Source organism: Bombina bombina, chromosome 7 (assembly GCF_027579735.1).
Source record: "Bombina bombina isolate aBomBom1 chromosome 7, aBomBom1.pri, whole genome shotgun sequence".
Lineage (NCBI taxonomy): Eukaryota > Metazoa > Chordata > Amphibia > Anura > Bombinatoridae > Bombina > Bombina bombina.
In genome coordinates, this window is record NC_069505.1 from 132,401,670 (window position 1) to 132,423,980 (window position 22,311).

The window sequence follows — 22,311 nt, forward strand, 5'->3', positions numbered from 1 at the left end:
CCTCTAAACACCGGGCTGCTCAAGAAAAACTAACCCCCTTCAGGGGTACGTTTTCAAAGAAAAAAAACAGAATTTATGCTTACCTGATAAATTACTTTCTCTTGTGGTGTATCCAGTCCACGGGTTCATCCTTTACTTGTGGGATATTCTCATTCCCTACAGGAAGTGGCAAAGAGAGCACACAGCAGAGCTGTCCATATAGCTCCCCCTCTAGCTCCACCCCCCAGTCATTCGACCGAAGGTTAGAAAGAAAAAAGGAGAAGCCATAGGGTGCAGTGGTGACTGTAGTTTAAACTAAAAATCTACCTGACTAATAGCCAGGGCGGGCCGTGGACTGGATACAACACAAGAGAAAGTAATTTATCAGGTAAGCATAAATTCTGTTTTCTCTTGTAAGGTGTATCCAGTCCACGGGTTCATCCTTTACTTGTGGGATACCAATACCAAAGCTTTAGGACACGGATGAAGGGAGGGAACAAGACAGGTACCTTAAACGGAAGGCACCACTGCTTGTAAAACCTTTCTCCCAAAAATAGCCTCTAAAGAAGCAAAAGTATCGAATTTTGAAAATTTGGAAAAAGTATGCAGCGAAGACCAAGTCGCTGCCTTACAAATCTGTTCAACAGAAGCCTCATTTTTAAAAGCCCATGTGGAAGCCACTGTTCTGGTAGAATGAGCACGAACCACATCAAGATTGTGTAATAGTAGTTCCTTCTTAGAAACTTTATTAGGACACAGAGAAGGAACAACAATTTCCTGGTTAATATTCTTATTAGACACAACCTTAGGAAGAAAACCGGGTTTGGTACGTAAAACTACCTTATCTACATGGAACACCAAGTAAGGTGAGTCACACTGTAAAGCAGATAACTCTGAAACTCTTCGAGCAGAAGAGATAGCTACCAAAAACAAAACTTTCCAAGATAAAAGCTTAATATCTTTGGAATGTAAAGGTTCAAACGGAACCCCTTGCAGAACTGAAAGGACTAAATTCAGACTCCATGGCGGAGCCACAGGTCTATAAACAGGCTTGATTCTGACCAAAGCCTGCGTAAACGCTTGAACGTCTGGTACCTCCGCCAGACGTTTGTGTAAAAGAATAGACCAAGCAGATATCTGTCCCTTTAAGGAACTAGCTGACAATACTTTCTCCAATCCATCTTGGAGAAAAGACAAAATCCTGGGAATCCTAATCTTACTCCATGAGTAACCCTTGGATTTGCACCAACAAAGATATTTTCGCCAAATCTTATGGTAGATTTTCCTGGTGACAGGCTTTCTAGCCTGAATCAGGGTATCGATAACCCACGCTTAGATAGAATTAGGCGTTCAATCTCCAAGCAGAGAAATTAGATTTGGATGTTTGAAAGGACCTTGAAGTAGAAGGTCCTGCCTCATTGGCAGAGTCCATGGTGGAACGGATGACATGTCCACTAGGTCTGCATACCAGGTCCTGCGTGGCCACGCAGGAACTATTAGAATCACTGACGCCCTCTCCTGCTTGATTCTGGCAACCAGACGAGGGAGGAGAGGAAACGGTGGAAACACATAGGCCAGATTAAAGGACCAAGGCGCTGCTAGAGCATCTATCAACACCGCCTGGGGATCCCGGGACCTGGACCCATAAAGAGGAAGTTTGGCATTCTGACGGGACGCCATCAGATCCAATTCTGGAGTGCCCCATAGCTGAGTCAGCTGGGCAAATACCTCCGGGTGGAGTTCCCACTCCCCCGGATGAAAAGTCTGACAACTTAGAAAATCCGCCTCCCAGTTGTCTACTCCTGGGATGTGAATTGCTGAGAGGTGGCAAGAGTGATCCTCCGCCCACCTGATAATTTTGGTTACTTCCATCATTGCTAGGGGACTCCTTGTTCCCCCTTGATGGTTGATGTAAGCTACAGTCGTGATGTTGTCCGACTGAAATCTGATGAATTTGACCGCAGCTAGCTGAGGCCATGCCTGAAGAGCGTTGAATATCGCCCTCAGTTCCAGAATGTTTATCGGGAGAAGAGTTTCTTCCCAAGACCATAAGCCCTGAGCTTTCAGGGAGTCCCAGACTGCACCCCAGCCCAATAGACTGGCGTCGGTCGTTACGATGATCCACTCTGGTCTGCGGAAACACATTCCCTGAGACAGGTGATCCTGAGACAACCACCAAAGAAGAGAATCTCTGGTCTCCTGGTCCAACTGTATTTGAGGAGACAAATCTGCATAATCCCCATTCCACTGTTTGAGCATGCATAGTTGCAGTGGTCTGAGGTGTATCCGTGCAAAAGGGACTATGTCCATTGCCGTTACCATTAGTCCGATTGTCTCCATGCACTGAGCTACAGACGGCCGAGGAATGGAATGAAGAGCTCGGCAAGTAGTTAAAAAGTTTTAACTTTCTGACCTCCGTCAGAAATATCTTCATGTCTACCGAGTCTATTAGGGTTCCTAGGAATGGAACTCTTGTGAGGGGGGATAGAGACCTCTTTTTGATGTTCACCTTCCACCCGTGGGACCTCAGAAAGGCCAATACAATTTCCATGTGAGACTTGGCTCTTTGGAAAGTAGACGCCTGAATCAAGATGTCGTCCAGGTAAGGCGCCACTGCTATGCCCCGCGGTCTTAGAACCGCTAGGGGGGACCCTAGGACCTTTGTGAAAATTCTGGGAGCAGTGGCCAACCCGAAAGGAAGAGCCACAAACTGATAATGCTTGTCCAGAAAGGCGAACCTGAGAAACTGGTGATGATGTTTGTGGATAGGAATGTGCAGATACGCATCCTGTAGATCCACAGTAGTCATATATTGACCCTCCTGGATCATTGGTAAGATTGTCCGAATGGTCTCCATCTTGAATGACGGGACTCTGAGGAACTTATTTAGAATTTTGAGATCCAGGATTGGTCTGAAAGTTCCTTCTTTTTTGGGAACCACAAACAGGTTTGAGTAAAAACCCAGCCCTTGTTCCACAATTGGAACTGGGTGGATCACTCCCATTGTATGTAGGTCTTCTACACAGCGTAAGAACGCCTCTTTCTTTGTCTGGTCTGTAGACAAACGAGAAATGTGGAACCTTCCCCTTGGAGGGGAGTCCTTGAATTCTAGAAGATATCTCTGGGATACAATCTCTAAGGCCCAGGGATCGTGTACGTCTCTTGCCCAGGCCTGAGCGAAGAGAGAGAGTCTGCCCCCCACTAGATCCGGTCCCGGATCGGGGGCTACCCCTTCATGCTGTCTTGGGGGCAGCTGAAGGCTTCATGGCCTGTTTACCCTTGTTCCAGCCCTGGTAAGGTTTCCAGGCTGCCCTGGGTTGTGAAGTGTTACCCTCTTGCTTTGCAGCAGGGGAGGATGAAGCGAGACCGCTCCTGAAATTTCGAAAGGAACGAAAATTATTTTGTTTGTTCTTTGTCTTAAAGGACTTATCCTGAGGGAGAGTATGGCCTTTTCCCCCAGTGATTTCTGAGATAATCTCTTTCAATTCAGGCCCGAAGAGGGTCTTTCCTTTGAGGGATGTTCAGAAGTTTGGATTTTGACGACACGTTGGCCGACCAGGACTTCAGCCATAGCGCCCTGCGCGCCAGAATGGCGAAACCTGAATTCTTTGCCGCTAACTTAGCTAGTTGGAAAGCGGCATCTGTGATAAAAGAATTAGCCAGCTTGAGAGCCTCAATTCTGTCCATAATGTCCTCATATGAGGTCTCCGTCTGGAGCGCATCTTCCAGCGCCTCGAACTAGAAAGCAGCTGCAGTAGTTACAGGAACAATGCACGCTATAGGTTGGAGAAGAAAATCTTGTTGAACAAAACTTTTCTTAAGTAAACCCTCTAATTTTTTATCCATTGGGTCTTTAAAAGCACAACTGTCCTCAATTGGTATGGTTGTGCGTTTAGCAAGTGATGAAACAACCCCCTCCACCTTAGGGACCGTCTGCCACAGGTCCCGCGTTGTTTCAGATATGGGGAACATTTTCTTAAAAACAGGAGGGGGAACAAACGGAATCCCTCGTCTATCCCACTCCCTAGTGTCTATATCCGCAATCCTCTTAGGGACCGGGAACACATCAGTGTAAACAGGCACTTCTAGGTACTTGTCCATTTTACACAATTTCTCTGGAACCACCAAAGGGTTGCAGTCATCCAGAGTAACTAGTACCTCCCTGAGCAATAAGCGGAGGTGTTCTAGCTTAAATTTAAATGCCAACGTATCCGAGTCTGTCTGAGGAGCAACCTTTCCCGAATCGGAAATGTCTCCCTCAGACGGCACATCCCTCGCCCCCATTTCAGAGCGTTGTGAGTGTATATCAGATACGGCTACTAAAGTGTCAGAATGCTCAGAATCTGTTCTTAAAACAGAGCTATCATGCTTTGCAGGTAACACAGGCAGTTTAGATAAAAACACTGAGAGGGTATTATCCATAACTGCCGCCAAGTCTTGCAAGGTAAAAGAGTTAGACGCACCAGAGGTGCTAGGCGTCGCTTGAGCGGGCGTAACTGGTTGTGACACGTGGGGAGAGGATAACGGGCTAACCTCATTAACTTCTGTCTGAGAATCATCTTGGGCCACATTTTTAAGTGCAACAATCTGTTCTTTAAAATGTATAGACATATCAGTACAAGTGAGACACATTCTGAGAGGGGGTTCCACCATGGCTTCTAAACACATTGAACATGGATTTTCCTTGGTGTCAGACATGTTTAACAGACTAGTAGTAAGACAAACAGGCTTAGAAAACACTTTAATCAAGTAAAAATACACTTTGCAAAAAAACATTACTGTGCCTTTAAGAGATAAAAAAGGCACACAATTTTCCAAAACAGTGAAAAATGCAGCAAATTTTACGAAATGTTCACAGTATGTACCTAAAGCATTGGTAAGATTGCACAACTAGCAATAAAAACGATTAACCCCTTAATGCCCAAACCGGATCAATAGCAAGCTAACAACCGGTTAAAACTACTTCAGCACATTGCCACAGCTCTGCTGTGGCCCTACCTGCCCTTAGGAACCAGATTTGTGGGGTAAAAGCTTCTTATAGGCCCTCAAACAGCAGCAGGACCCTCCATGTGAAACACCTGAAGATCTAGTCAGTCTAACTGCGCATCTGAGGCGCGAAATTAGGCCCCTCCCACCTTACTCCGGTCTTGTGAGGCCTAAAGAAACACTCCTAAGTGTTAAAATAATAGCCATGTGGGTAGCAACCCCTGAAAGAAACCCAAAGGAACCTCAAAGTGTCTCAAAAAACGATATTTACTTGTAAAAACCGTTTGCCATAAAAAAGTGTCAACCAGCCTAAATTAGCCCTGTTCTGTAAGCTTGCAATTCCATACTTAGTCTCTGAAAAAAGCTTACCCTTCCCTCATGGGGATCTCATCAGTCTTTATCCAGCATTATCACAGTCTTGTCTAGAAATAAATGACTGAACATACCTTATTGCAGCCTAACCTGCAAACCGTTCCCCCCAACTGAAGTTTTCTGGTACTCCTCAGTCCTTTGTGGGAACAGCAGTGGATTTTAGTTACAACATGCTAAAATCATTTTCCTCCCTGCAGAAATCTTCATCTCTTTTCTGCAGGAGAGTAAATAGTACAAACCGGTACCATTTAAAATAAACTTTTGCTTGTAGAAAATAAAACTACAAATCTAACACCACATTCACTTTACCCTTCCGAGAGGGACCCTATTGCTTAGAGACGGCAAAGAGAATGACTGGGGGGGTGGAGCTAGAGGGGGAGCTATATGGACAGCTCTGCTGTGTGCTCTCTTTGCCACTTCCTGTTAGGAAGGAGAATATCCCACAAGTAAAGGATTAACCCGTGGACTGGATACACCTTACAAGAGAAAAAGCCAGCTCCTTTCTGCAAACATATATAGGGCCACAATTAAGACCCATAGTTCCCAGCTCATTTTCTTTTTCATATTGAGTTACCAGAGGGGCTATTATCAGAAATAAAGCTTAGCACTTACCTTAAGAAGGCTGCCCAGCAGCAGGGCATCTCACCCGGCTTGTGAAGTTCTCTTCATCCCTTCACATTGGCCTGTAGAAAACAAAAAGGCACTGAGCATTTTCTCCCTCAGATCCTTTACAAACGGGGCAGCATACAACCAATTGGAGGCGCAGTGAGAAAAATATCCCACAAGTTCCCATGGCCTGAAAGCCACCAAATGCTTCTCTTATGATATGGAAGAGATTGTTTTGGTCTAGGCTACACCCCAGCACAAAGTAACACACTATGGAATTACATAAAAAATAATAAACACTTGATTGAAGAATCTATAACTAACACCTCACTCTGCCTCTTCCTATCACTAACACAGACAAAGAGAATGACTGGAGGGGGAGGGGAAGGGAAGAGCTATATATACAGCTCTGCTGTGGTGCTCTTTGCCACTTCCTGCTAGCAGGAGGTTAAATCCCACAAGGATGAAATCTGTGGACTCGTCATATCTTGTAAAATAAATATATATATTTATTTTTTGTTAAATAATAATTGTGCTTGCCTCATGGGGCCCCCTAGCCCCTGACAGTAGTCACCCTATTCACCCCCTGATGGCAGACCTGTTTGTGGGTGTACCTGTTGGCCTTTAGAGTTATTATGTAGCATTTAGACTGCTGTAAAAGTTAAATTGTCCTCTCTGTCTGCAGTTAGGAGACCACAAATTAAAGATGGGCCATATTGCTAAAGCTGCTTTATTAGAAGGTACGAGTGGACAGAACAGCAACATTAATAGACAGAAAACAGACATGCTGCTAAAAGATAGAGATACATACACACACACATATATTCATTAAAATTATGGTGGAGATAAAAGCATGAGATTAAAATCCACCTGGGATGAGCTTTACCTGCAGCAATCAAAAATCTATCTACTACTGATGAGTTCTAATAAGAACTAAACAGCTGTCTAGTAGTGATTTTTGTATTTGCTGCGCTCACCCAATTAGGGGACTGCTGTGTGTTAACACAGTATTTGAAGCAAAACGCTGAGATGTTGCATATCTAATTTGCTCTTGTGCATTGGTAACAATGTATAAGGAGTTTTACTGGGTAAAGGCAAGCGGGGATACTTGCCTAGATGTGCTAATTGGCTGTGCAAAAAAAATAAAATAAAAAAAAAATATAAATATATATATATATATATATATATAAATTAAATAAAAGTCACACTAGCATTCTCATCATCTAAAGTGTAGACAACCTCTGTAAAGTTTCATACATATCCCAGGTGTTTCAGGGTAGAATATCAGCAGGTGGACACTTACTCCAGAAGTTTGATATGGTCAAGTTCGTGACATGGTGGCAAACGGCAAGCACTGAACATCACAATTTTGCGTCCATACTTGTCATCACCTGTAGAAGAGTAATGGGATATTAATTATTTATAAATCAGAGAGACTGGAGGAAAAGCAGATAGAAGCAGGGCATGCCCTCTTTATGCATTATACAAGCTGATCGAAATAATCATAAATACAAGACAAAAATAAACACTCAGGCACACAGTTGCAGTCGCCGATCTCAGCAATCTACCATCTAGACCAAAGACTTAAACAATGCTTGTACATGTCACAAATGACAGTTTTGTGGCCTCCAACAGTTTGTAAGTGGATGTGAGTTGGTGGCACTGAGTGGGACAGTAAATTCAGAGATCTATGACATTGCTGACACCAAAGGTTTAACTCTCTGTGTACCAGACATTTCCGGCCACAAGAACCGTTTTGCTGTTCTCTGTGTCAGGGACCGTCTACTTGAACATGTTTATCGTTTAAAAAGATATATATATATATATATATATATATATAATCCCTTTATTAACCAATCCCCAGTTTTGCATAACGAACACTGTTTATTAATATACATTTTACCTCTGTGATTACCTTGAATCTAAGTCTCTGCAGACTGCACCCTTTCTTTTTATAAACTTGCATTTTAGCCAATCAGTACTGACTCATAAATAACTACTGTAGTGAGCACAATGTTGTCTATATGACACACATGAATTAGCATTGTAACTGTGAAAAACCTGTCAAAATGCCCTGAGATAAAAGGCGGCCTTCAACAGTTTAGAAGTCAGCTTGAGAGCCTACATAGGTTTAGCTTTCAAAAAAGAAAGTAAATTGGAGAGTTGTTTACAATGACATGCCCTATCTGAATTATGAAAGTTTAATTTTGACTTGACTGTCCCTTTAACTGGTTGCTGTAAGGGACATTAAATAAATTCTAACTTGCATGATGTTTTATAATTTCTTTTACTATAATAGTAAACATTTTATAATAAAAACTCAAAGAATTTAATCTCTTCTTAAAAATTATAACTCCATTAAACTCCAATGCCAAAATAATAAGCTAACTACTCTTCAGAAGTGTTTTCTAACTAACTCCATATACACTATATTCTCTGTTAATATAATCAATGTGAGAATCAAATAGATTTCAGTAAACTACTGTATATATAGGAGACAAAACAAAATCGCAATGTGAATCTTTCCGCAAAACAGTCCGTTTGTTCTAGGATTAGATTTTTAAAGTATGTTTGCTTGTTACTGTTAAACGTGTTGGGTTGTCAGCCAGAGGGTGTATGATACTTTTATTTTTACCCTGGGAGATGGTGCACCTCTAACACAAAAACACAGGCCATGTGGCAAAGAACTCTTTATTTACGTATGCACTGTATATCTGCAACTAAAATTACAAAATAAACGTTGTAAAAGCAGTAACAGTTTACACCATGAGTCTGATTCTTTGAAACTGACAAAGGTTTAGATATCTAAGATAGTCATTTTTTTCTGGATGTTTTTATTGTTCCCACTAAAATTAAAAAATAATTTCCTTAATATAAAAGAGGGTAACTACAGGTTAACTGCCTCAGAAATCTGCAACATTGAAATTTACAAGCAGAGGAAGCAGCAGATGTTCCCTTGAAAGAAGTATTTAGGAGCAGAGACATTAGGATAAAGGTCTGCTGAAAGCAATGGCTTCCTGACAAAAAAACAAACTGTGACTATGAGTAACTATATTAGAGTTCTTTTTTAAACGGAATGGCATTTAGCTTTGGGGAAGTGCTTGTCAGGTCTGAACCACAAACATTTTTTTTTCCTTTTAGGGAAGACTAGGCTCCAATCAGCAGACTCACAGAAGTCTGAGGTTGTAAGAATGGGTTCTTATCACCAATCGCTTGAGAACATGAACCCAAAACTATTAAAAGCATTCAGGGGAGAGAAACTAAATCCTTTCCGGTTACTGTGAATTAGTATAAAGAGCTATGCAAGTTCTAACAACTTGGACGTTGCATTGTAGTACAAAATGATATATTCCCAGATACAGTACTAGAATCAGCAAATTACTTTGCTTGTTTGACATAAAGTGGGCAAGCTCAAAATAAAAAAATAAATAGGAGCCAGTAGAAATGTGAACCCAAATAAATATTTTTAGCAGTCAGTAAAGATTTTTCTGTATATAAATATATGTAGAATACTCTAAAACATTTGCTGCAAGCAACACAATTCCCCTGAAATCCTTGAATTTTTTATGTCTTATCCAGAAAGTAAGAAAAAACACACACAAATGACCCTTAAAAATGACCCTTTTATCAGTAACATTCCATAAGAGTTTGGTTAACCAAAGTGGCAGTTACCTTATTTTTTTATTAAAACAACAAAAGAAAACAAAAAACAGAATTTATGCTTACCTGATAAATTACTTTCTCCAACGGTGTGTCCGGTCCACGGCGTCATCCTTACTTGTGGGATATTCTCTTCCCCAACAGGAAATGGCAAAGAGCCCAGCAAAGCTGGTCACATGATCCCTCCTAGGCTCCGCCTTCCCCAGTCATTCGACCGACGTAAAGGAGGAATATGCATAGGAGAAATCATATGATACCGTGGTGACTGTAGTTAGAGAAAATAATTCATCAGACCTGATTAAAAAACCAGGGCGGGCCGTGGACCGGACACACCGTTGGAGAAAGAAATTTATCAGGTAAGCATAAATTCTGTTTTCTCCAACATAGGTGTGTCCGGTCCACGGCGTCATCCTTACTTGTGGGAACCAATACCAAAGCTTTAGGACACGGATGATGAGAGGGAGCAAATCAGGTCACCTAGATGGAAGGCACCACGGCTTGCAAAACCTTTCTCCCAAAAATAGCCTCAGAAGAAGCAAAAGTATCAAATTTGTAAAATTTGGTAAAAGTGTGCAGTGAAGACCAAGTCGCTGCCTTACATATCTGATCAACAGAAGCCTCGTTCTTGAAGGCCCATGTGGAAGCCACAGCCCTAGTGGAATGAGCTGTGATTCTTTCAGGAGGCTGCCGTCCGGCAGTCTCATAAGCCAATCGGATGATGCTTTAAAGCCAAAAAGAGAGAGAGGTAGAAGTTGCTTTTTGACCTCTCCTTTTACCAGAATAAACAACAAACAAGGAAGATGTTTGTCTGAAATCCTTTGTAGCCTCTAAATAGAATTTTAGAGCACGAACTACATCCAAATTGTGCAACAAACGTTCCTTCTTTGAAACTGGATTCGGACACAAAGAAGGCACAACTATCTCCTGGTTAATATTTTTGTTAGAAACAACTTTCGGAAGAAAACCAGGTTTAGTACGCAAAACCACCTTATCTGCATGGAACACCAGATAAGGAGGAGAACACTGCAGAGCAGATAACTCTGAAACTCTTCTAGCAGAAGAAATTGCAACCAAAAACAAAACTTTCCAAGATAATAACTTAATATCTACGGAATGTAAGGGTTCAAACGGAACCCCTTGAAGAACTGAAAGAACTAAAAATTGAGACTCCAAGGAGGAGTCAAAGGTTTGTAAACAGGCTTGATTCTAACCAGAGCCTGAACAAAAGCTTGAACATCTGGCACAGCCGCCAGCTTTTTGTGAAGTAAAACAGATAAAGCAGAAATCTGTCCCTTCAAAGAACTTGCAGATAATCCTTTCTCCAAACCCTCTTGTAGAAAGGATAGAATCTTAGGAATTTTTATCTTGTTCCATGGGAATCCTTTCGATTCGCACCAACAGATATATTTCTTCCATACTTTATGGTAAATTTTTCTAGTTACAGGCTTTCTAGCCTGAATAAGAGTATCAATGACAGAATCTGAGAACCCACGCTTTGATAAAATCAAGCGTTCAATCTCCAAGCAGTCAGTTGGAGTGAGGCCAGATTCGGATGTTCGAACGGACCTTGAACAAGAAGGTCCCGTCTCAAAGGTAGCTTCCATGGTGGAGCCGATGACATATTCACCAGGTCTGCATACCAAGTTCTGCGTGGCCACGCAGGAGCTATCAAGATCACCGAAGCCCTCTCCTGATTGATCCTGGCTACCAGCCTGGGAATGAGAGGAAACGGTGGGAATACATAAGCTAGGTTGAAGGTCCAGGGCGCTACTAGTGCATCTACTAGAGTCGCCTTGGGATCCCTGGATCTGGACCCGTAGCAAGGAACCTTGAAGTTCTGACGAGACGCCATCAGATCCATGTCTGGAATGCCCCATAATTGAGTTATGTGGGCAAAGATTTCCGGATGGAGTTCCCACTCCCCCGGATGGAATGTCTGACGACTCAGAAAATCCGCTTCCCAATTTTCCACTCCTGGGATGTGGATTGCAGACAAGTGGCAGGAGTGAATCTCCGCCCATTGAATTACTTTGGTCACTTCTTCCATCGCCAGGGAACTCCTTGTTCCCCCATGATGGTTGATATATGGCAACAGTCGTCATGTTGTCTGATTGAAACCTTATGAATTTGGCCTCTGCTAGTTGAGGCCAAGCCTTGAGAGCATTGAATATCGCTCTCAGTTCCAGAATGTTTATCGGGAGAAGAGATTCTTCCAGAGACCATAGACCCTGAGCTTTCAGGGGTTTCCAGACCGCGCCCCAGCCCACCAGACTGGCGTCGGTCGTGACAATGACCCACTCTGGTCTGCGGAAGCTCATCCCTTGAGACAGGTTGTCCAGGGTCAGCCACCAACGGAGTGAATCTCTGGTCCCCTGATCTACTTGGATCGTCGGGGACAAGTCTGTATAATCCCCATTCCACTGTCTGAGCATGCACAGTTGTAATGGTCTTAGATGAATTCGCGCAAAAGGAACTATGTCCATTGCCGCAACCATCAAACCTATTACTTCCATGCACTGCGCTATGGAAGGAAGAAGAACAGAATGAAGTACTTGACAAGAGCTTAGAAGTTTTGATTTTCTGGCCTCTGTCAGAAAAATCTTCATTTCTAAGGAGTCTATTATTGTTCCCAAGAAGGGAACTCTTGTTGACGGGAATAGAGAACTTTTTTCTACGTTCACTTTCCACCCGTGAGATCTGAGAAAGGCTAGGACAATGTCCGTATGAGCCTTTGCTTGTGGCAGAGACGACGCTTGAATCAGTATGTCGTCCAAGTAAGGTACTACTGCAATGCCCCTTGGCCTTAGCACCGCTAGAAGGGACCCTAGTACCTTTGTGAAAATTCTCGGAGCAGTGGCTAATCCGAATGGAAGTGCCACAAACTGGTAATGCTTGTCCAGAAAGGCGAACCTTAGGAACCGATGATGTTCCTTGTGGATAGGAATATGTAGATACGCATCCTTTAAATCCACCGTGGTCATGAATTGACCTTCCTGGATGGTAGGAAGAATTGTCCGAATGGTTTCCATTTTGAACGATGGAACCCTGAGAAATTTGTTTAGGATCTTGAGATCCAAAATTGGCCTGAATGTTCCCTCTTTTTTGGGAACTATGAACAGATTGGAGTAAAACCCCATCCCTTGTTCTCCTAATGGAACAGGATGAATCACTCCCATTTTTAACAGGTCTTCTACACAATGTAAGAATGCCTGTCTTTTTATTTGGTCTGAAGACAATTGAGACCTGTGGAACCTTCCCCTTGAGGGTAGTTCCTTGAATTCCAGGAGATAACCTTGAGAAACTATTTCTAGTGCCCAAGGATCCTGAACATCTCTTGCCCAAGCCTGAGCGAAGAGAGAGAGTCTGCCCCCCACCAGATCCGGTCCCGGATCGGGGGCCAGCATCTCATGCTGTCTTAGTAGCGGTAGCAGGCTTCTTGGCCTGCTTACCTTTGTTCCAGCCTTGCATCGGTCTCCAGGCTGGCTTGGTTTGAGAAGAATTACCCTCTTGCTTAGAGGATGTAGAATTTGAGGCTGGTCCGTTTCTGCGAAAGGGACGAAAATTTGTTTTATTTTTAGCCTTAAAAGACCTATCCTGAGGAAGGGCGTGGCCCTTTCCCCCAGTGATGTCTGAAATAATCTCTTTCAAGTCAGGGCCAAACAGCGTTTTCCCCTTGAAAGGGATGTTAAGCAATTTGTTCTTGGAGGACACATCCGCTGACCAAGACTTTAGCCAAAGCGCTCTGCGCGCCACAATAGCAAAACCTGAATTTTTCGCCGCTAATCTAGCTAATTGCAAAGTGGCGTCTAAGGTAAAAGAGTTAGCCAATTTAAGTGCTTGAACTCTGTCCATAACCTCCTCATAAGAAGATGCTTTATTGAGCGACTTTTCTAGTTCTTCGAACCAGAAACACGCTGCTGTAGTGACAGGAACAATGCATGAAATTGGTTGTAGAAGGTAACCTTGCTGAACAAACATCTTTTTAAGCAAACCCTCTAATTTTTTATCCATAGGATCTTTGAAAGCACAACTATCTTCTATAGGGATAGTGGTGCGTTTGTTTAGAGTAGAAACCGCCCCCTCGACCTTGGGGACTGTCTGCCATAAGTCCTTCCTGGGGTCGACCATAGGAAATAATTTCTTAAATATAGGGGGAGGGACAAAAGGTATGCCGGGCCTTTCCCATTCTTTATTTACTATGTCCGCCACCCGCTTGGGTATAGGAAAAGCTTCGGGGGGCACCGGGACCTCTAGGAACTTGTCCATCTTACATAATTTCTCTGGAATGACCAAATTGTCACAATCATCCAGAGTAGATAACACCTCCTTAAGCAGAGCGCGGAGATGTTCCAATTTAAATTTGAATGTAATAACGTCAGGTTCAGCTTGTTAAGAAATTTTTCCTGAATCTGAAATTTCTCCCTCAGACAAAACCTTCCTGGCCCCTTCAGACTGGTGTAAGGGCATGTCAGAACCATTATCATCAGCGTCCTCATGCTCTTCAGTATCTAAAACAGAGCAGTCGCGCTTTCGCTGATAAGTGGGCATTTTGGCTAAAATGTTTTTAATAGAATTATCCATTACAGCCGTTAATTGTTGCATAGTAAGGAGGATTGGCGCACTAGATGAACTAGGGACCTCCTGAGTGGGCAAGACTGGTGTAGACATAGAAGGAGATGATGCAGTACCATGCTTACTCCCCTCACTTAAGGAATCATTTTGGGCAACATTATTATCAGTGGCATCATTGTCCCTACTTTGTTTGTCACATTCATCACATATATTTAAATGGAGCGGAACCTTGGCTTCCGAACATACAGAACATCGTCTATCTGATAGTTCAGACATGTTAATAGGCATAAACTTGATAACAAAACACAAAAAACGTTTTAAAATAAAACCGTTACTGTCACTTTAAATTTTAAACTGAACACACTTTATTACTGAATATGTGCAAAAGTATGAAGGAATTGTTCAAAATTCACCAAAATTTCACCACAGTGTCTTAAAGCCTTAAAAGTATTGCACACCAAATTTGAAGGCTTTAACTCTTAAAATAAGAGACCCAACCAAGCCCAGAGGGGAATACGATACCAAATGACGCCTTCAATAAGCTTTTTCAGTGGATCCGAGCTCCTCACACATGCATCTGCATGCCTTGCTTCTCAAAAACAACTGCGCATTAGTGGCGCGAAAATGAGGCTCTGCCTATGACTAGAAAAGGCCCCCAGTGAAAAAGGTGTCCAATACAGTGCCTGCCGTTTTTTTAACAGAATTCCCAAGATTAAAATAACTCTTCAAAGTTATAAACCATTAAATATGCTTATAAAGTAATCGTTTTAGCCCTGAAAAATGTCTACCAGTCTTTAAAGCCCTTGTGAAGCCCTTTATTCTTATATTTAAAACTAAGAAAATGGCTTACCGGATCCCATAGGGAAAATGACAGCTTCCAGCATTACCAAGTCTTGTTAGAAATGTGTCATACCTCAAGCAGCAAAAGTCTGCTCACTGTTTCCCCCAACTGAAGTTAATTCATCTCAACAGTCCTGTGTGGAAACAGCCATCGATTTTAGTAACGGTTGCTAAAATCATTTTCCTCTTACAAACAGAAATCTTCATCTCTTTTCTGTTTCAGAGTAAATAGTACATACCAGCACTATTTTAAAATAACAAACTCTTGATTGAAGAATAAAAACTACATTTAAACACCAAAAAACTCTTAGCCATCTCCGTGGAGATGTTGCCTGTGCAACGGCAAAGAGAATGACTGGGGAAGGCGGAGCCTAGGAGGGATCATGTGACCAGCTTTGCTGGGCTCTTTGCCATTTCCTGTTGGGGAAGAGAATATCCCACAAGTAAGGATGACGCCGTGGACCGGACACACCTATGTTGGAGAAAACTGCTTATGTTGAAAGTATCAGAAAATGAGTAGACATTTTTTATAATGCCCCATAAACACTTATCACTAACTATATAAACCTATCAACAGCCTGATCAGCACAAGGATAATTAAAGGGACACTAAAGTGAAAATCAAAGGGTCAGTCTACACCAGAATTTGTATTGTTTAAAAAAACTTAAATTATGCTTACCAGATAATTATCTTTTCTTCTGTACTGGGAGAGTCCACAGCTGCATTCATGAATTTTGGGAAATAAGAACCTGGCCACCAGGAGGAGGCAAAGACACCCCAGCCATAAGGCTTAAATACCTCCCCCCTTCCCTCATCCCCTAGTCATTCTGCCAAGGGAACAAGGAACAGTAGGAAAAATATCACGGTGAAAACATTGCCAGAAGAACGAATAAAAAAATTGGGTTTAATGTCCCTTTAAATTCTTTTTTTCTTTCATGATTCAGATAGAGATTACCATTTTAAACAACTTTCTAATTTACTGCTATTATCTAATTTGCTTCATTCTCTTGATATTCGTTCCTGAAAAGCATATCTAGATATGCTCAGTAGCTTCTGATTGGTGGCTGCACATATTTGCCTCATGTGATTGGCTCACCCATGTGCATTGCTATTTCTTTAACAAATGATATCTAAAGAATGAAACAAATTACATAATAGAAGTAAATTGGAACGTTGTTTAAAATTGTATTCTCTGTCTGAATCATGAAATATTTTTTTGGGTTTAATGTCCCTTTAAGGTCGGCCACATAAAAAAAAAAAATTATTTAAAATTTAAAAGAAAAAAATTAAAAGAAAATTATCTGGTAAGCATAATTTAAGTTTTTCTTCTTAAAAACGGGGAATTATTATTTCAGATGATTTAAAACTTAGTAAACAATGTAGTAATGCAGCGAGTAAGGCTAGCAGAATGCTTGGATGTATTGGTAGAGGTATTTGCAGCAGAAATAGTAAGGTTCTTATGCCACTTTATAGATCATTAGTTAGGCCTCATCTTGAGTATTGTATGCAGTTCTGGAGGCCATATCTTCAGAAGGATATTAACAAACTTGAATCTGTGCAAAGGAGGGCTACCAAAATGGTACATGGTCTAAAAAATAAAACTTACCAGGATAGGCTCAATGACCTAAATATGTATAGCTTAGAGGAGAGAAGGGAAAGAGGTGATATGATAGCAACTTTCAAGTACATTAAAGGGTTTAGTAAAACTGAGGCTGTGGGTATTTTACATAAAATTGAAAATTCAAGAACAAGGGGTTATGAGCTCAAGCTAAAGGGTAGTAGATTCAGGAGTAATTTGAGGAAGCATTTCTTTACAGAAAGAGTGATTGATTTATGGAATAAACTTCCTCAAGAGGTAGTAGCAACAAACACTGTGGGGGACTTTAAAAATGCATGGGACAAGCATAGGGCTATCCTACAAACTAGATTAAGTTTATACTGTTAGGTAAGGTCGGGCAGACTTGCTGGGCCTATGGCTCTTATCTGCCGTCAATATCTATGTTTCTATGTTTCTATGAGAGTCCACAGCTGCATTCATTACTTTTGGGAAATCAATACCCAAGCAATAGAGGACACTGAATGCAAACGGGAGGGAACAAAAAGAAGAGACCCCTTCTGAGGGCACCACAGCCTGTCATAATCCAGACTCCCGACAAAAAAACTACTTCAAAAGAAGTAGAAGGAACAAAAATGGGAAGAGGAGAAAGTAACAGCCCATCAATAAGAACCATAAGGATCCTTGTTAAGAGACCACTCATAAATCCTGGACTCAACTAAGCGCCAAAGCCTCTGAGGAGACAAAAGTCCCACTGCCTAGAAGCACACAAAAAATAGCCTTCTCCATGAACACTTTCAAGGGGAACCACAAACTCCCCACACCACATTCTCAACTAAGAAGGAAGAATCAAATATGAAATTGCCACCAAGACCGTCCCTAAAACCAAGGACAACCGAAGGGAGGAGAAGCCCCTAGCATAACTCGAAGAAAGGCAGACTACAAGTCTGCAAGAGGACAAACCCCGTAGAGAACCCTCTACCGACGCAGAAGAGCAAAAAAACCAATATGTATGCTTACCTGATAAATGTATTTCTTTTGCGATGTACCGAGTCCACAGATTCATCCTAACTTGTGGGATATTGTCCTTCCTGACAGGAAGTAGCAAAGAGAGCACCACAGCAGAGCTGTCTATATAGCTCCCCCCTTAACTCCACCCCCCAGTCATTCGACCGAAGGCCAAGGAAGAAATGGAGAAACTATAAGGTGCAGAGGTGACTGAAGTTTACTGAATAGACAGGGCAGGCCGTGGACTCGGTACATCGCAAAAGAAAGAAATTTATCAGGTAAGCATAAATTTTGTTTTCTTTTGCATGATGTACCGAGTCCATGGATTCATCCTAACTTGTGGGATACCAATACCAAAGCTTTAGGACACGGATGAAGGGAGGGACAAGACAGGAACTTAAACGGAAGGCACCACTGCTTGCAAAACCTTTCTCCCAAAAATAGCCTCCGAAGAAGCAAAAGTATCAAATTTATAAAATTTTGAAAAGGCATGAAGCGACGACCAAGTCGCAGCCTTACAAATCTGTTCAACAGAAGCTTCATTTTTAAAAGCCCATGTGGAAGCTACCGCTCTAGTAGAATGAGCTGTAATCCTTTCAGGAGGCTGCTGACCAGCAGTCTCATAAGCCAAACGGATGATGCTTTTCAGCCAAAAGGAAAGAGAAGTCGCCGTAGCCTTTTGACCCCTACGCTTTCCAGAATAGACAACAAAGAAGATTTTTGACGAAAATCTTTGGTTGCCTGCAAATAAAATTTCAAAGCACGAACCACGTCCAAGTTGAGGGGGAAAGAGAACTCTTTTTTTACGTTCACTTTCCACCTGTGAGACCTTAGAAAGGCCAACACTAAGTCCGTGTGAGACTTGGCTAGTTGGAAGGACGACGCTTGAATTAGAATGTCGTCTAGATAAGGCGCCACTGCTATGCCCTGTGGCCTTAGAACCACCAGAAGGGACCCTAGCACCTTCGTGAAGATTTGCGGCGCCGTGGCTAACCCGAAAGGAAGAGCCACAAACTGATAATGCTTGTCCAGAAAGGCAAATCTGAGGAACTGGTGATGATCTTTGTAGATAGGAATCTGCAGATACGCATCCTTTAAGTCCACGGTGGTCATATATTGACCCTCCTGGATCAATGGTAAGATAGTCCGAATGGTCTCCATCTTGTAAAGATGGAACTCTTAGGAATTGGTTTAGAATCTTGAGATCCAGAATTGGTCTGAAGGTTCCCTCCTTTTTGGGAACTATAAACAGATTGGAGTAGAACCCCTGCCCCTGTTTTGCTTTTGGAACTGGGCAGATCACTCCCATGGTAAAAAGGTCTTCTACACAGCGTAAGAACGCCTCTCTTTTTGTCGGGTTTACAGACAATTGAGAAAGATGGAACCTCCCCCTTGGAGGGAAATCCTTGAAATCTAGAAGGTATCCCTGGGTTACAATTTCTACTGCCCAGGAATCCTGAACGTCTCTTGCCCAGGCCTGAGCAAAGAGAGAGAGTCTGCCCCCTACTAGATCTGGTCCCGGATCGGGGGCTACCCCTTCATGCTGACTTAGTGGCAGCAGCAGGCTTTCTGGCCTGTTTACCCTTGTTCCAAGCCTGATTAGGTCTCCAGGTTGGCTTGGATTGAGCAAAGTTCCCCTCTTGCTTTGCAGCAGGGGAAGAGGTAGAGGGACCACTCTTGAAGTTTCGAAAGGAACGAAAATTATTTTGTTTGGTCCTTGTCTTATTTGACTTATCCTGAGGGAGGGTATGACCCTTCCCTCACTAATGTCTGAAATGATCTATTTCAATGCAGGCCCGAATAGGGTTTTCCCTTTGAAAGGGATGGACAAAAGCTTAGATTTAGATGACACATCAGCTGACCAGGACTTAAACCATAACGCTCGATGCGCTAAAATGGCAAAACCTGAATTCTTAGCCGCTAATTTAGCAAGATGAAAAGCGGCGTCTGTAATAAAAGAATTAGCCAACTTAACAGCCTTAATTCTGTCCAAAATATCATCTAGTGGGGTCTCCATCTGAAGAGCCTCTTCTAGAGCCTCAAACCAAAAGGTAGCTGCAGTGGTTACAGGAACAATGCATGCTATAGGTTGAAGAAGAAAACCTTTCTTCAGGAGACCCTCTAATTTTTTATCCATAGGATCAATGAAAGCACAACTGTCTTCAATAGGTATAGTTGTATGCTTAGCCAGAGTAGAAATAGCTCCCTCCACCTTAGGGACCGTCTGCCATGAGTCCTTTATGGTGTCAGAAATGGGAGACATTTTCTTAAAAACAGGAGGGGGAGAGAACGGAATACCTGGTTTATCCCACTCCTTAGTAACAATGTCCGAAATCCTCTTAGGGACCGGAAACACATCAGTGTAAACAGGAACCTCTAAATATTTGTCCATTTTATACAATTTCTCTGGAACTACAATAGGGTCACAATCATCCAGAGTAGCTAAAACCTCCCTGAGCAATAAGCGGAGGTGCTCTAGCTTAAATTTAAATGCCGTCATATCTGAATCTGTCCGAGAGAACATCTTTCCTGAATCAGAAATATCTCCCTCCGACAGCAAATCCCTCATCCCTACCTCAGAACATTGTGAGGGAATATCGGATACGGCAACTAAAGCGTCAGAAGGCTCAGCATTTGTTCTTAACCCAGAGCTACTGTGCTTCCCTTGCAACCCAGGCAGCTTAGATAAAACCTCTGTGAGGGTAGTATTCATAACTGAAGCCATATCTTGCAAGGTGAAAGAATTAGACGCACTAGAAGTACTTGGCGTCGCTTGTGCGGGCGTTACTGGTTGTGACACTTGGGGAGAACTAGATGGCAAAACCTGATTTCCTTCTGTCTGAGAATCATCTAATGCCAAACCTTTATAAGTCAAAATATGCTGTTTGCAATTTATAGACATATCAGTGCAAGTGGGACACATTCTAAGAGGGGGTTCCACAATGGCTTCTAAACAAATTGAACAATGAGTTTCCTCAGTGTCAGACATGTTTAACAGACTAGTTATAAAGCAAGCAAGCTTGGAAAACACTTTATTTAATGAAAAAAACACAATTTGCAAAATTTGTGTATGCCTTTAAAGTGAATGTAAATTTTGATGCTAAAGTGCCCTGTTTTTAAAACTTTGATTAAAAACAGGGGCACTTTAATTCATCAATATTTTCATTTCACTCCTGTTGTGAAAATAAACTTACTTTTTAATCTTCACAGCAGCTCCAGCTTCCTCCACCTGTTTCAAAGCCTCTTCCTGGGTCTAAAATGAGGTATCTGGCTTCCTCCAATCACAGCAGTGAATCAGACACTGAATCCCCCGGGGGGGGAATCTGTGATTGGAGGATGACCTATCAATCATTTCTGACATCAGAAATGGCTTGTGAGACCGGAGGAAGCAGCAGCTGCTGTGTAGTTTAAAAGGTAAGTTTTTTTGTCACAACAGGAGTGAAATGTAAATTTTGATGAATTAAAGTGCCCCTGTTTTTAATCAAAGTTTTAAAAACCGGGCACTTAAACATCAAAATTTACATTCACTTTAAGAGAAAAAAAGGCATACACAAACTGCAAAACAGGTTAAAATTGCTTAAATTTTTCTGAAATTTTAACAGTGTACCCACTAAGCTTTAGAAGGATTGCACCACAAGTTAATAAGCAATAAACCCCTAAATGAAAAAACCGGATTGAAATATGTCTAAAACTGGTAAAAACCCCTGTTAGCACCTTGCCACTACCTGCCCTTAAGAAGCGATAATATGGGGTTTAAAGCTTCAATTAGTCCCTCAGAAGACTCTCAGGACCTCAGGAGAAGTTGCTTGCTGCTTGTAAATGTAGGCCCCGCCTGCAGGGGCCTACACAAAACTAACCAACCATGCCTGAAAGCCATGTGGGTTATAAACAACCCCAAAGAACCCTCAAGCAAATGTCCCATAAAACAGAAAACGTTACTCCCAGACACAAAAACGTTTGTCCCAAATTCACATAACAAACCGAGTGCCCACAAAAAATTAACCCTTTATGCAAGCTAGTAAAAACCTCTGATAACACTAGGATTACTGCTTACCCTTCCCCTAATGGGGACACTGTCAGCCTTTCTGAGTTAACACAGTCTCTGCAGAAAATATGTCTGAATATACCTCATTGCTGTATAGCAAGAAACCGTTCCTCACACTGAAGTTTTCCTGTACTCCTCAGCTTCTGTGGGAACAGCAGTGGACCTTAGTTACAAATGCTAAGATCATCATCCTCCAGGCAGAAATCTTCATCTATGTCCTGCCTGAGAGTAAATAGTACAACACCGGTACCATTTAAAAATAACAAACACTTGATTGAAGATAAAATAAAACTAACAGTTTAACACCTCTTCTCTTTACTCTTCCTGCTTAGAGCCAGCAAAGGAGAATGACTGGCGGGTGGAGTTAAGGGGGGAGCTATATAGACAGCTCTGCTATGGTGCTCTCTTTGCTACTTCCTGTCAGGAAGGACAATATCCCACAAGTTAGGATGAATCCGTGGACTCTGTACATCATGCAAAAGAAAGGAAAAATTTTAGACCACCTCCTACATGGATCCAAAGGAACCAATGTAAAGCCTTAACCAGAACCTAAGTTCTGGAAGGACAAAAGAAAGTAGAACATAACTATCCTACCGCAGACAGCCATCTAGCACAGAGAAACTGAACTCCTGTAGGTCAGGAACCCCGGGAGCAAAACAGGAACAGAATAGTAATCCGTTTACGCCAC

The 22,311-nt window shown here is 42.1% G+C and overlaps 1 protein-coding gene across 3 annotated transcripts in view; it reads right to left on the bottom strand.

The window, feature by feature from the left end:
- Positions 1-7,204: 7,204 nt before the first annotated feature.
- The window catches only part of ARHGAP1 (Rho GTPase activating protein 1), a 169,522-nt gene continuing 154,415 nt past the window's right edge, over positions 7,205-22,311 (bottom strand). For all 3 annotated transcript variants that reach the window (XM_053720308.1, XM_053720307.1, XM_053720309.1), the window contains one exon: positions 7,205-7,334. In XM_053720308.1, the coding sequence (XP_053576283.1) occupies positions 7,243-7,334 (92 nt within the window). In that variant the 3' untranslated portion in view covers positions 7,205-7,242. The remainder of the gene's footprint in view (positions 7,335-22,311) is intronic.